Consider the following 14242-nt stretch of genomic DNA (forward strand, 5'->3'; position numbering starts at 1 on the left):
AAATTGTTTTCAAAGCAGCTTCCAAGTCAATTCAGGGTATAGTTGTTTTGGTTTTGAAATTGAAAATTCTTTGAGTTGTTTCAGGAATTTTCCCGATGTTTTCTCTTTGTCCGCATTGTAATCCGCTGAAATCCGCATTGTAATCAGCACTGGGTTATGGTTTGAACAATTTATGGTGGTGAAAACAACCTGATTTTGGTGAAAACTTGTCCTTTAAAAGAAGTCAACTCAATCTTCCTTTCAAGATAAAATTTAACTGTTCCTAGATCAAAAATTGATATCAAAAACACAACTAGAAGCGACCGGCTCAATAGAAGCTCAAGCAATTTTAACAATTGATTTGTAACCATATAAAAAATGATAACTATGGTGACTGAATTCCTCCTAAGAAAAAGATTTTTTGGATATTATCCGTTTATCCTCTGTACTCCACCCCCAGCTTAGTGAGTGCATATTATTTGCACCCCCGACTCACGTGCAATTTTTTTACATACTGATTTACTATGTAATGACGTGTTCTCTGTAATTGCGGTGCGCATATAGTACTGGGGGCTCTAATGGAAAAGATCCAAAGTTTTTTGAACCAAATAAGTTTTTTTAATTAGGGTTTTTTTGTGTTGACTACAAATTGGTTTGATAGTTTTTGTTTGCCAAAGTTGTGAGACTTCATTTCAAAGGATGAATTGTGTTCTCAGATTAAGCCTTTCAGTTGTTCAGTAGTCTAATTTGAAAGAAACAGCACCATTGCGTTCAGTCCATTCTTTTCGCCTTTATTGATTATGTCGAAAAATTTCGACGCACTGGCTTTTGCGCTTCAATAATGGATATCAGCAATTTTAATTGTTTCTGTAGTGAAGAGAAGAAATACCTCTGTTCTGTAAATGTTCAACTTGTTCCCTTTTGTTCAGCTCCGCGTTACTGATCAATAAATAAAAAAGGAATATTCCGGTTGATGATTCAGGTGGGTGGGCTTAGTCGCCCATTTACAATTCTACTGTCACCACAATTTGCGTTAAGAATTTATCGAATTTTGTTCCGATTTATTTAGATTTTGTCTACAATGTTTGCTGTGTCACTGTTTTCAGCAAATGTGGTTTTCAGAACGTATTGAAGGTGTTTTTCTCCACAATATATTCTGGACCTATAGTCGTTTAATAAGTTGATGAAAAGCGTTTTCACAGCAATCATTGATTTTTCCATTGGACTTTTTTAGCAAGTAATTGGTGCTATTTTTCAGGATCATGAGTTCTTTAGACGTGCTTTTTAAGCACTCATAGATACATATAAAGCTTACCAATTGCACCATCAGAGACATACTTGTTTGAAATCAAAAGGTCATGGATACTTTTTTCCTGGGGCAACGTTGGGTTTGGTGACCATTCCAAGGTCATAAGTGTCCCTAAGAAGTACAAATTAAAAGCTACCCGTGTTCAATTAAAGAAACCTGACTAAAACACAATACAATCGAACTCTATAAAAACACATAACACAACATGTGACATCACTCAAAGACAAACAATAACACAGACATGCAGACTCTAGAACACAGAAAATCAGTGAGAGGTAAGTAGGCAGGAGAATTGTTTTGTGTTTTTGTTTCACTCACTTCCTTAAACTCATTTTTTTCCATGCAAATACTCCTCGTGTTTTAGACCAGAGGGATCACTGGGGTAACGTTTAGTTTAAATTAAACATGTTGCCATTTGGGTCAAAGCATTGAAGCATCGTCTACACCGACTTATATAGGTTGACCCATAGTCAATCCTTGCCGTTTAAGTTGACATAAAGTCTTTTAAGACCCATTATCGGACGACCAGGGTCTTTTGTTTATAAATTGACCTCTGAGCTAGGGATTGTAGACATTTACTTGTTTGGTGAATTTAACCTAGTAACTTCTGTAGTTGGGAGATTGTCGGTTTTCAAACATAAGAAATTGTCGGTATCGTGGTTTTTTCTAAGTAAAAATGACTTAAGTTCCTGCGACTTTTTCGTCAGTATCATCGTTTTTGTTCAGTTTTTAACATAAGAAAGATTTGGCACCGTTGTTTTTAAACGTAAGAGGGATTCGGTATCGTCGTTTTTAAAACAAAAGAAAGATTCCGTATCATCGTTATTCAAACTTAACAAAATTTCGGTAACGTCGTTTTTAAACGTAACAGATATTTGTTGTCGGCGTTTCCTTGGATAATAAGGATAATCTGAAGTGTTGTCGGAAAATTATCTCAAGATGATTCAAAAAACCAACTTTTGAGATTTTCCTGTATTTTCTGGTGGTGTTTCCCTCCTTTTTTCTCACGCGGACTGGAGAACGGCTACGGCGAAGTTGCAAACAAACAACCATGGGAGAAATGAGTCCAAGTAAACGGTATAAACCGCTATAAATTCAGTAAAATGATGGATTGGTTTTGAGTTAGCTGCAACTATTGCTGTAGTTCGCTTCAAAGATTTCAGGGTTGTCTGAAAATTACAGATTGCTTGCGGAACAACCTGCTTAGTTGCTGGAGAACGGCTACTGGAGAACAGCTACGGCGAAGTTGCAAACAAACAACTATGGGAGAAATGAGTCCAAGTAAACGGTTAAAACCGCTATAAATTCAGTAAAATGATGGATTGGTTATGAATAAGCTGCAACTATTGCTGTAGTTTGCTTCAAAGATTTCAGGGTTGTCTGAAAATTACAGATTGCTTGTGGAAAAACCTGCTTAGTTGCGCAAAATACCACTCTTTTCTCATAATTAATAAGGTAGGGACATTTTTACCTCTGTAGTTTTTTCTTTAATAATATTTACGAAGATTAATACTAACGAAAAATTGCTTCGCTAGAGGATTCGTGGAAATGCCTTTAAATGATTCAGAAGTTATTTATCTAACAGATTGGAAAAGGTTGAATTGCAGGGTTATACATCTGGCTCGCGTGAAGTGTCTTGTGGCCTTCCACAAGGGTCGGTTCTTGGCCCTCTTCTCTTTCTTAATTACATAAATGGCTGCCATTGTGCTGCGATAGCGTTGACGTGTTTCTGTTTGCAGATGACACGAATCTGTCTGGCTTGACACCCAAGTGTATTGCAAAGGACCTAAATTCTGTGAAAAGTTGGCTGAACGCCAATAAACTATTTCTTGATGTAAATAAAACCATCTGTATGAACTTAGGAACCAGTGCTTCCAATAATGTCCCCTTTTACCTTAATAATTGATTTGCGCATTGTGAATCTGTGTGTAAGTATTTAGGAATAATGTTGGAATCTAAGCTATCTTTTGTTTCTCGTGTAGATTACGTTATGAAAAGGTTAGGAACCCAAGGTGGGATAATTTCGAAGCTTCGACATTTTGTTCCCAACAAGGAGCTCAAGCTGTACTATAACTCTAATGTCAAATCAATTATTCAATATGAAGTCTTTATTTTCGGATGCTGCTGCTCCTCCGCAACCTTGCGCATTTCGCAAATACAAAAGAAAATCGTGAAACTGATACACTTCCGGAAGGAAAGAGATCATTCGTTCGATTTGTTAGGGAATCATAAGGTGCTCAGTGTTTATGAACTACATATATATATATGCTCCTTAAGTTTGTCTTGCGCTCAATTAAAGGGCAGCATTGTGAGCAATATTTAAACCTTTTTGTTCGAACTTGAAGCAAATAGTCATTCCACCAGAAGTTGCCTACAAACCTTTCCTAAAGATTAAATTATGTAGAACCAAACTGAAGAGAAACTCTATATACTTCAGATCTGCAAGATTATACAATACACCTCTATCAGCAGCTTTACTACCAGAAAATGTCGAAAGCTTGTCTGCCAGACAACTCAGTGCTTTTGTTCATCGTTTTTGGGATAGTTTTTTAAACTCTAACTTATGACGTGATCAACTGTGTTTTTGGTGGGTAATGTAGCAAATGCTCCTTTTTACCATCGATAAATGCGTCTTGTAAAAAGGGACCCCTTGACTGCAGACTACAGGATGTCCAAAATAGGATCGACTTTCATGTGTAAAAATTTGACCCTCCAGCAGCTTCTATTTTTTGAGATATGCCCATTTTTGTGATTTTTTTCCTTTTCCTCTGAAAAAACTTAGAAAATTTTTTAAAAAATCTGTTTTTATTAGATTAATGTCTCTCGTGACATCGTTAACTCAGTGCAGGCGAGAATGCTGCAGTTAAAACTGCAGGTCTTACGAGGAAAAAACTCTTGAAAAATTCCAAAAAAAATTTTAAAAAATTTCTTTTTTTTTGATCTCGATTGATGTATATCTCTTAGGGTAGGCGTTTGGTAGGCCCCAGGGCCTCGTTGCCTGTCCTCTCTAGGCTATTAGTTGCCAGCATTATTCCTTGCAGCGTTAGTTATACTGACTTTAGTTTTTTTGTTGCTGTGTAAATATCTTTCCTGGAGAAACATATTCTTTCTTTTTATCTTTCTTTCTTTCTTTAGATACCGAAGATGCCGAACATACCGACGATTTCTTACGTGGAAGACCGTACATACCGAACAATTCTTGTGTCGTTTTTGTTCGGTCTTCTGGTGGGTTAGGGTTATAATTTAATCAAGTTAAAACTGAACATAGCTGTGCAATTTCAGGTTTATCCGTTGCAACTGCAGGCATAGTTGACAGCGTACGAAGACACAATTACGACCAGTGTGTCCACAGCCACAGTCAGGACCAATTAGGGACCTGTTATATAATCCAGTATATAAATGGAGTTGCGAACAAGGCCGCATCTGAGCACGTGATGGAGTTCTACGTTCAATGGCCACAATTTGTATTGGCAGCATTTTCTCAAATATTCGTTATTGTCACTGCTTATCAGTTCGCATATCTCCAGGCACCTGACAATGAGTACGCGCAGTGTTAGTAGATCCAAGATAATTATTTCTGGCCAGTTTTGAAAACTGGGCGACTATTTTGAAAGGTTATGTATTTAGTGAACAGGATAGAATTGAAATTTGCGTAATCTAAGATCATTGTCTTTCCGTACAATTTTCCAATCAGGCTCCTGGCCAAGAATAGATAGTTATATTACAAGATCTTGCGTACGTATCGAAGATCTTGCATGATTTTCAAACTCCTTTGAGTTTTCTTCATGAATAAAGCTCTAAAACACAAAAAGTTACCAATTTGACCGGAGCTGACTAGAACAAACTTCTATTGCTCGCGTTTCATTGGAGCCAGATGTTAATGGTGTTTTTGAAAGTTTGAAAAGGGCGCTCCTAAACTGATTGGAAACGATATGAACGAATCTTTATGAAAGAGGAGCAAGTGTCTAATTACCCGAAGACACTTAATTGACTGAATGTTACTCAAGGTGAGAGGGGGATTCGTTTTGGTATAATTACTGATGAAATTGGCCAATGAGATGACAGATCAAATACATCTGGCCAAAACCGCCACTTTTTCAAATGCAAAGGTACTACTAACTGCATACCAATAAAATTTTTTAACTCACCCAATGGGATGCGACGTAATAATTTAAATCTATCAGAGGAAAAAGTAAAAAAAATTAAAACCTAACCTCTCGAATAAAATCAATACAATTCAGTTCACATTCCTGACATTTGAATATCATCAGCAGGGTCCCACATAATGTTCCCGCCCCTTAAACAAAATTCTGAAACCAAAAAAAAATTGTTCATCATTTGAATTTTAATTTTATGGCTCACCAAAGTTCAGCCAAACTTTAAACAACTCATATTAAAAACTCTGAAACAAAAGATCACTTAGCTGTTAAATGAATTTGCAAACATTGTGTGAGCTAAAAGTATAACGGGAATAAATTCTTTATCATTTTCATTGAAAAACTCGACGGCAAGAGAATTTGTACCTCCTGTAAAAATTATGCGCTATCCGTAAATTTGCTGCTCTGCAATACAGTAACTTAGAACTGCAAACTCTAAAGATTTTGAGATATACATCCGCTATGGTGCCAAAAAGCTACAAATACATGAAAAATATTCAAAAAGCATTACAAATATCAAATAAAAAAATGTTATGATTTCAAATTTGTTCTCTAAAATAGTGTCCTTATACCTTTACATTTTTAACGTCTAGCAGACGGTTTCTATAGTTTCCATACAAGTTCTTGACGTCGAATGCGCCAGGTTTGATCCAGATTTCTGACATTTTTTTCTAGATTTTCACAAAAAAAATTCTGTTTTGGTAATGGCTGCTTCAAAATCGCTCGATTGTTTTCGATTGGATTCAGATCTGGACTATATGCCGACCAATCCTGTACGTTCCACTCCTTCTCTCGGAAAGAGCCCATAATCTCAAAAGACATTTAATTGACCAAGTGTTACTCAAGGTGAGAGGGGGGATTCGGTTGGTATAATCGCTGATAAAATTGGACGATGAGATGACCGATCAAATACATCTGGCCAAAACCGCCAAATTTTCAAATGCAAAGGTACTACTCACTGCATACCAATAATTTTTTTCAACTTACCCAAAGGGATGCGACGTAATAATTTAAATCAATCAGAGGAAAAAGTAAAAAAAAATTAAAATCTAACCTCTGCAATAAAATTAGTACAATTCAGTTCAAACTCCTGACAAATGAATACCATAAGCAGGTTCTCAGATAATGTTCCGGCCCCTTGAACGAAATTCTGAAACCCAAAAAAATGTTCATCATTTGAATATCAATTTTATGGATCACCAATTTGGCGTAAGATTCAGCCAAACTTTACACAACTCACATTAAAAACTCTGAAATAAAAAGTTCACTGAGCTGTTAATTGAATTTGCAAACATTGTGGGAGCACTAAGTATAACAGGAATAAATTCTTTATCATTTTTGTTGAAAAACTCGGGGGCAAGAGAATTTGTACCTCCTGTAAAAATTATGCGCTATCCGTAAAAATGCTGCTCTGCAATAAAGTAAATTAGAACTGCACACCCTAAAGTTTTTCAAATATACATATCTATGGTGCCAAAAAGCGTCAATTACCTGAGGATTATTCAAAAAGCATTACAAATATCAAATAAAATCTTGTTTTGATTTCAATTTTGTTCTCTAAAAACGCGTCATTATACCTTTCCATTTTTTAATGTCTAGCAGGCGGTTTTTATAGTTTCCATACAAACTATTGACGTCATATGCGCCAGGTTTGCTCAAGAGTTCTGACATTTTCTTTCTAGATTTTCACAAAAAAAATTTCTGTTTTGGTAATGGCTGCTTCAAAATCGCTCAAATGTTTTCGATTGGATTCAGATCTGGACTATGTGCCGGTCAATCCAGAACATTCCACGCCTTCTCTTGGAAACAGCCAATAATCTCCGATTTATGCATTGAAACTTTATTTTGTTGAAAAATAGGATCCTGACAAGGCTTTTTATTCTTGGTATTTATTCAAAATGTTTAAATAACAGACAAAGTTTAGATTGCGAGGACACCTAACATGCATTATCCGTACATCTGATTGTGTTACACCCCAAAACATGAGTAATTTTTTCTCCGAACTAAACTTCTTTTCTTTTGCGTTTTCAGCAAATCTGTTTCCATTTCTTCAAAAAAATCAAACTTTTCCGTTGCTGGAGATTCTCACTCTAGTTTCATCACTGAAACCAACGTTCTTCCAGAAGGATAAAATTTTTGAGCGTTTTCATAAAGCGTTTTGAACAAAAACACTTGCTTTTTTTCTTTTGAATGAAAACACTTGATTGACTTTTTTGCAGCATATTAAAAAAAAAATTCATTTTTTTTGGGATTTTGTCTAATTGTGCCCGACACGCATTATCCGTACCTAACACGCATTATCCGTACATCTGATTGTGTTGCACCCCAAAACATGAGTAATTTTTTCTCCGAAATAAACTTCTTTTCTTTTGCGTTTTCAGCAAATCTGTTTCCATTTCTTCAAAAAAATCAAACTTTTCCGTTGCTGGAGATTCTCACTCTAGTTTCATCACTGAAACCAACGTTCTTCCAGAGGGATAAAAATTTTGAGCGTATTCATAAAGCGTTTTGAACAAAAACACTTGCTTTTTTCTTTTGAATGAAAACACTTGATTGACTTCTTTGCAGCATTTTTTAAAAAAAAAATCATTTTTTTTTGGGATTTTGTCTAATTGTGCCCGACAGGCATTATCCGTACCTAACACGCATTATCCGTACATCTGATTGTGTTGCACCCCAAAACATGAGTATTTTTTTCTCCGAACTAAACTTCTTTTCTTTTGCGTTTTCAGCAAATCTGTTTCCATTTCTTCAAAAAAATCAAACTTTTCCGTTGCTGGAGATTCTCACTCTAGTTTCATCACTGAAACCAACGTTCTTCCAGAGGGATAAAATTTTTGAGCGTATTCATAAAGCGTTTTGAACAAAAACACTTGCTTTTTTCTTTTGAATGAAAACACTTGATTGACTTTTTTGCAGCATTTTTTAAAAAGAAAATCATTTTTTTTTTGGGATTTTGTCTAATTGTGCCCGACAGGCATTATCCGTACCTAACACGCATTATCCGTACATCTGATTGTGTTGCGCCCCAAAACATGAGTATTTTTTTCTCCGAACTAAACTTCTTTTCATTTGCGTTTTCAGCAAATCTGTTTCCATTTCTTCAAAAAAATCAAACTTTTCCGTTGCTGGAGATTCTCACTCTAGTTTCATCACTGAAACCAACGTTCTTCCAGAGGGATAAAATTTTTGAGCGTATTCATAAAGCGTTTTGAACAAAAACACTTGCTTTTTTCTTTTGAATGAAAACACTTGATTGACTTTTTTGCAGCATTTTTGAAAAAAAATTCGTTTTTTTGGGATTTTGTCTAATTGTGCCCGAGGAAATTGTATCGTAGCATGAGAAAGCGATATACGTTATGGGAAACTCTTTATTGAGGTAAAGTTTTTATGCATACTGTGCACTGGATCACGATATCAATTTAGGCTGTTTTTGTATTTCAATTCATGAAAATGTTGACGTAGCGTAGCAATTTAGCAAACAGTGAAAAGTAAATTGGTAACGAATTTGATTTTTGTTTTTTTTTCAGCGGAAAAAATGAGAATGAAATTTCTATGAATACTTCTAAATTTCACACATTTTTTTGCGTCTTGGCACAATTAATGCTTATGAAGCAGTAACCAAGCTTTAAAAGCAGAAATTATGTTGTACGTACCTTGTTGGAACGTTAGCGTAAGCATTAATTGCGTACAAAAAATTAAGATAAACTAAAATCAAAACGTCGTACAAGCAACGTAGGAATTTATTCATGTAATCAGTCGCAATTTCTTCTCATGTAAACTATTATGTCGGGAAACATCAAATCCCAAGATTTCAGAGAACCAGTTTTAGCAAACATCATTTGAACAAGGGCAAAACAAAATGAAGTGAAATGTTCCATACGTTTAGTCACCATGACCCGCGTCCATTCAAAAAGCTACAACACTAATACTTTGAAAGAAATTGGGGTTCCAAAAAAGTGTGAGCATATTCCACAGCACAAGTTTTATCGTCTTGTTCTATATACTACTAGAAAACCAAAAAGGCGAATTAGATGTTTCGTGTTCCGAAAGAATTTTCATTTTTTTCTCGAGCTCATTACCAAATACTTTTACCTGCATTCAATAACCTTGTCTGCGCACAAAAACACTCATTATGAAAAAATCTAAGCAACAATAATTTTGATTTTAAGTTGGAAAGATAATAAAACAAGACCGGTCGTGCGAGTTTGTGCCTAGCGTTACAGTTCCAACATAGTAAGATGATCGAGCCCATTGTTCATTATTGCAAAATATGCAAACAGGAGGAAAAGTAGAAAAAATGGTAATTCATAAGAATGATATAATAAACACCATTCTATTCAGATACTATGATGAACAATCTTTCACCGTTCTTCCACGATAATGTAAAATAAAATGGCACCTTTCTGATATAAAGTTATCAGAACTTTTATGTTTAACTCCGGTTTACATTGGTCCACCAATTGGAACCAATTGATTTACCGTCAAGTCAAATTTTCAGCATATTCTTCATTGACTTCAACTGTTTTCAAAAAAAAGTTTTTCGGTCAAACTGGATTAATTTTTGGTCCTAATTTTGTTTATTCGGTATAATTTTTTCAAATTTTTCTTCTACATTTCTATGAATTTTGCGTAATTATGTTACTGAACAATCTTTTCACAGTTTTTCATAAACTTGATGCTCTGAAGTCACATTTGAATACCTTAGTGGTGTTGTTAGCTTGCCATAATTGAAACCTCAGATAGTTTTTTATTGCTTTTTTAATGTTTTTTCTCGTTTTTTTCTGCATATAGGGAGAAACTAATTCAAATTGTTAGATTGTTATTCTATCACATATCATTTATCTTTATAAATCTACCATAGGTTCCAACCACAACTGTTTTTTCCGACATCGTTTGCAAAGTTCCGTGAGCATATTCCGTAGAATAATTTTTATCATCCGTTCTATACACTACAAGAAAATCAAAAAAAGAACGAATTAGATGTTTCATGATCCAAAAATTTTTCAGTTTTCTCCCGAGCTCAATACCAAATACTTTTGACTGCATTCAATATTATTTTCCTCGTACAAAAACACTCATTGTGAAATAATCTAAACGACAGTGTTTTCCATGTAAAGTCAGCAAGATAGTAGAAGAGGACTGCTTGTGCAAGTCTGTGACAAGAGCAGAAAGTTCCAACATAGTCCACAAAAAAAAACAGAAATGATCTAGGCCATTTAAAGGTGAAAAAAGATCATTTTGTAAGAATGATACAAATAAACAACAGGACATTCCTAACTTTTGATGAACAGTTTTTTTACCGTTCTTCAACGGTAATTTAAGATAAGTTGGCACCTTTTTCCTAAATTTTGTGGTTAAATCCGTTTTAGATAGGTCCACTATATGGGACCAATTGTATTACCGTTAAGTCAAGTTTTCAGCATATTTTTCTTTGACTACAAAATTTCCAAGAAATATATATACATATTTCGATCAAATTGGATTAAGTTTTGGCCCTAATTTTGTTTATTCAGGATACTTTTTAAAAACTTTTTTCTCATTTTGTCCATGGTGGTTATGTTATTGAACAATCTTTCCACATTTTTTAATAATCTTGATGCTCTGAAGCTACATTTGAATACCTGAGTGGTGTTAATAGATTGTCACTATTGAATCTTGCGATAGTTTTCATTGCTTTACCACCCTTTTTTATTTTGATTTTTTTTCAGCATATAAGGAGACATATCCTAAAATTGTTAAGTTTGTTTTTATCCCAAATCATGACTCCCATAAATCCACAATAGATTCCAACCACGGTGATCTTTTCCTTTATCTTTTGCGAAGTTCTTTTTCTTTTCATATTCAAATTCCGGAACCGTTGCACTTTTTTTAGGTTTGTTGCTTAAATTTTGCTTAGTCGGAGTTTATTTCTAGCTTTAATTTAAGTGTCTAAATGTTGCAAAAATTAATTGATAGCCTCCACCATTCAATTGCCTCCAATCGGAACAATCGATCAAAAACTAAAACATAATGCGACAAAAATTAGAGATAATAGGTTCCGTTTGTTTGTTTTTTTTAGTTTGCTAAAGTTTACCCATTGGTTCTTCTGAAAACTTACCCAACCATTAATTTGAACAAAAGCTAAAAAACCAAAAACACCAGGTTATTTAAAGCTACCATTAGCGTTACATATGGCTAGAACAAGATTTCAAATAGAAATTTTTAACTGAGCAAGTATTTATTGAACAGTGACAAATGTTAAGGGCAATTTTTCAAAGTTCTCAAAGAAAAAAACACGAAATTGACAAAAACTGACATTTAATCTTGAATTCCAGCTTTCCCTGAATCTTCAGTTGATTGAAAATTACTCCGAGAAATAATTGTATGTCATTTGTGATCAAACGGAGACATAAAGACACATTGGTTGAACAAATTAAAAAATGAGGATTCCTCTAAAATTATTTTTATTATTTTTTTTTCAAATATAGCTTCTTTAAGGTCAAGTTTTTGTTGCTGCAGACTAAAAAAAATGTTTGCAAAATTTCTTTAGGACTTCTGGAAAAATAGCTTCTCAGAAATGTGACATATAGAAAAAATAGAAAATGTGGAAGAGAGGAACAAGAAATTTGCGATTATTTTTTGAAAGATTTCCGAAGTTCTGGTGATTAATGCAACTAGTAGAAACCTTATACGACGCCTTTGAAACAAAAAACACAAAAAATAGGTTTTTGGAAAAATGGGCTAAAATCCGATAATTTCAATGCATTTGTTTCGGAAATTTCTCAATTACCAATGCACACAACTGAAAAAATTGTTGCCTCAAAACGTCCTCTAACGAACAAGATCCGCTTGAATTATGGCCTGTATTACTAATAAGAGCAGTTTTTTTTGAAAAAAAAAACAAATACTTAAAATTTATTGGTGGCAGTGGTGGACGTTGTGTTTATGCAGTTCGAGAGAGAGAGAGAGAGAGAGAGAGAGAGAGAGAGAGAGAGAGAGATAGAGAGAGAGAGAGAGAGAGAGAGAGAGAGAGAGCACAGGAGTGGATGTAATTTGTAAATTTTTATTTGTCTTCTTTTAATCGGAACTCTGCACTTAATAAGCTTTCTAATGGTGCCATTTTTTTATCTTTGTAGAATGCATAGAAAAGTTTTCGATTTTATCTGGAGAAAAAGAGCGGGCCCTCAATATAGTTCCATAAATTTTCCTTGAATTAATAAAGTAAAATCTATTGATCATTTGATTTTGTTTGATATCGTTTGATTTTCATTGTGGTATCGCTTTAAAACTTTGATTTACCTATCTATAATCGACTGCTTAACCTGAAGAAGCAAAACTTGTGCTTGTGCAAATCCGAGAACATGATTACAGGTTCATCAATTGAGACATCAAGTGTTATTTTTAGTTGTACTTGGTAACATTTTAGAAATTTTTTGTGCACTATTGACTTTATTCTTCTCTAAATAAGAACAAAAATTTCATCACCTCAAACAACAGTTTCTTTTAAAAGTTCCATTTTGAGTGGTATAGAAATTAAGGATTGTGTGAACGAAGAAGAAAAAAATTTATAATTTTTTATTGTGGTTTTATATACGCCGGAGATACGCCAAATTTTTTGAAAAAATTGAGCCTTCAAAATCATAAAGGCTCTGAAATTGTTTTAACAAAATTAGTAGTGATTAGTTTTGTTTATCCTCAGTGGTCACGTATACAAAAAATCCACCATAAAAACGAAGCATCAAATTTGTTAATAGAAACAGATATTAAAAACTACGCCCCATTTTTTTCAAACAGATTGGTTAAAAAACGATGTCTTGTATTTCAAATGTTTGATTTTAAGAATACCAACTTTTTATGCTGATTTATTGACAATCGGGAGCTATAGACAAATTTGTAAGGTTTTGCTAGCAACGAAGGACGAACGAGGACTCAAAATTACAATAAATATGCGTAATGTTTATAAAATTTGAACATTTTCATCAGAATAATTGTTGTCCCCTTTGTTTCACTGTTTTTAAACAGTTATTTCAATTCCTGTTCCTTCCATTAAAAGCAAAAGCAGAATTATTTCAGGCTGTTTTTAAAAGATTTATTTTGAATGCAAGAGCCTACATCACACAGAATCTACCAAATGAGAACATTTTTTTTGCTAAAAATATTATATCAGTTCATTTTTTACTCAAAAGTAATGTGAAGTGCAGAATTTTGTAGTTTTCTCAACTTTTATTTACAGAATTTTAAAATTGGAGTTGAGTGCAGTTAAGTGCAAACGAGTGCAGGTTTTTGTAGTTTTCTCAATTTTTATATAGAGAATTTTAAAATTCAATGTATTCATTTTTTTCTGTTATTCTTTGTTCACCATGACTTTGTTTATTTGCTGTTATTGACTGCTCAAGGGCCAGAGGCCTCCCATCAGATGAATTATAGGAGAGATATGATCGGTTCTGAAAGCTGGTAACTTTTTGTCTGATCAACTATTGTCATTCGTTTTTTTTTTCAAAGATTTAGTTGCAACTTTTTACGTTTTTTGTAGCAACTTTTTTTAAATTAGCAAAATACCTCCATAGATTTGGAAGAACGCCAACTTTCGTAAAATCATCATTTCTCGAGAACCTCTGATTTTCTACGGGGCCAAATTTTTCCACAACGAATTCATACTGAAAGGTATTTTTATTCAAAACTTTCTTCTCGCCGTTTTTGCTTATTCGAGTTACTCTTGAGTCTTTGAATTTTTTTGTCTTATGCGTGATTTAAACTGTCCGATCAGTTAAAATTACAAGCAGCTAAGCATTACTGCTAAAAGTGAACCGTGAAG

The 14242-nt window shown here is 34.0% G+C and overlaps 1 protein-coding gene across 1 annotated transcript in view; it reads left to right on the top strand.

The window, feature by feature from the left end:
- LOC142345106 (solute carrier family 15 member 4-like) overlaps window positions 1-14242 on the top strand; it is a 44377-nt gene that overhangs the window by 17594 nt on the left and 12541 nt on the right. Inside the window, exon 6 of the mRNA XM_075397192.1 lies at window positions 4571-4840. Coding sequence (XP_075253307.1) covers window positions 4571-4840 — 270 coding nt within the window. The remainder of the gene's footprint in view (window positions 1-4570; window positions 4841-14242) is intronic.

The sequence above is a fragment of the Convolutriloba macropyga genome, chromosome 8 (genome assembly GCF_964194025.1).
Source record: "Convolutriloba macropyga chromosome 8, txConMacr16.3, whole genome shotgun sequence".
Classification (NCBI taxonomy): Eukaryota; Metazoa; Xenacoelomorpha; order Acoela; family Convolutidae; genus Convolutriloba; species Convolutriloba macropyga.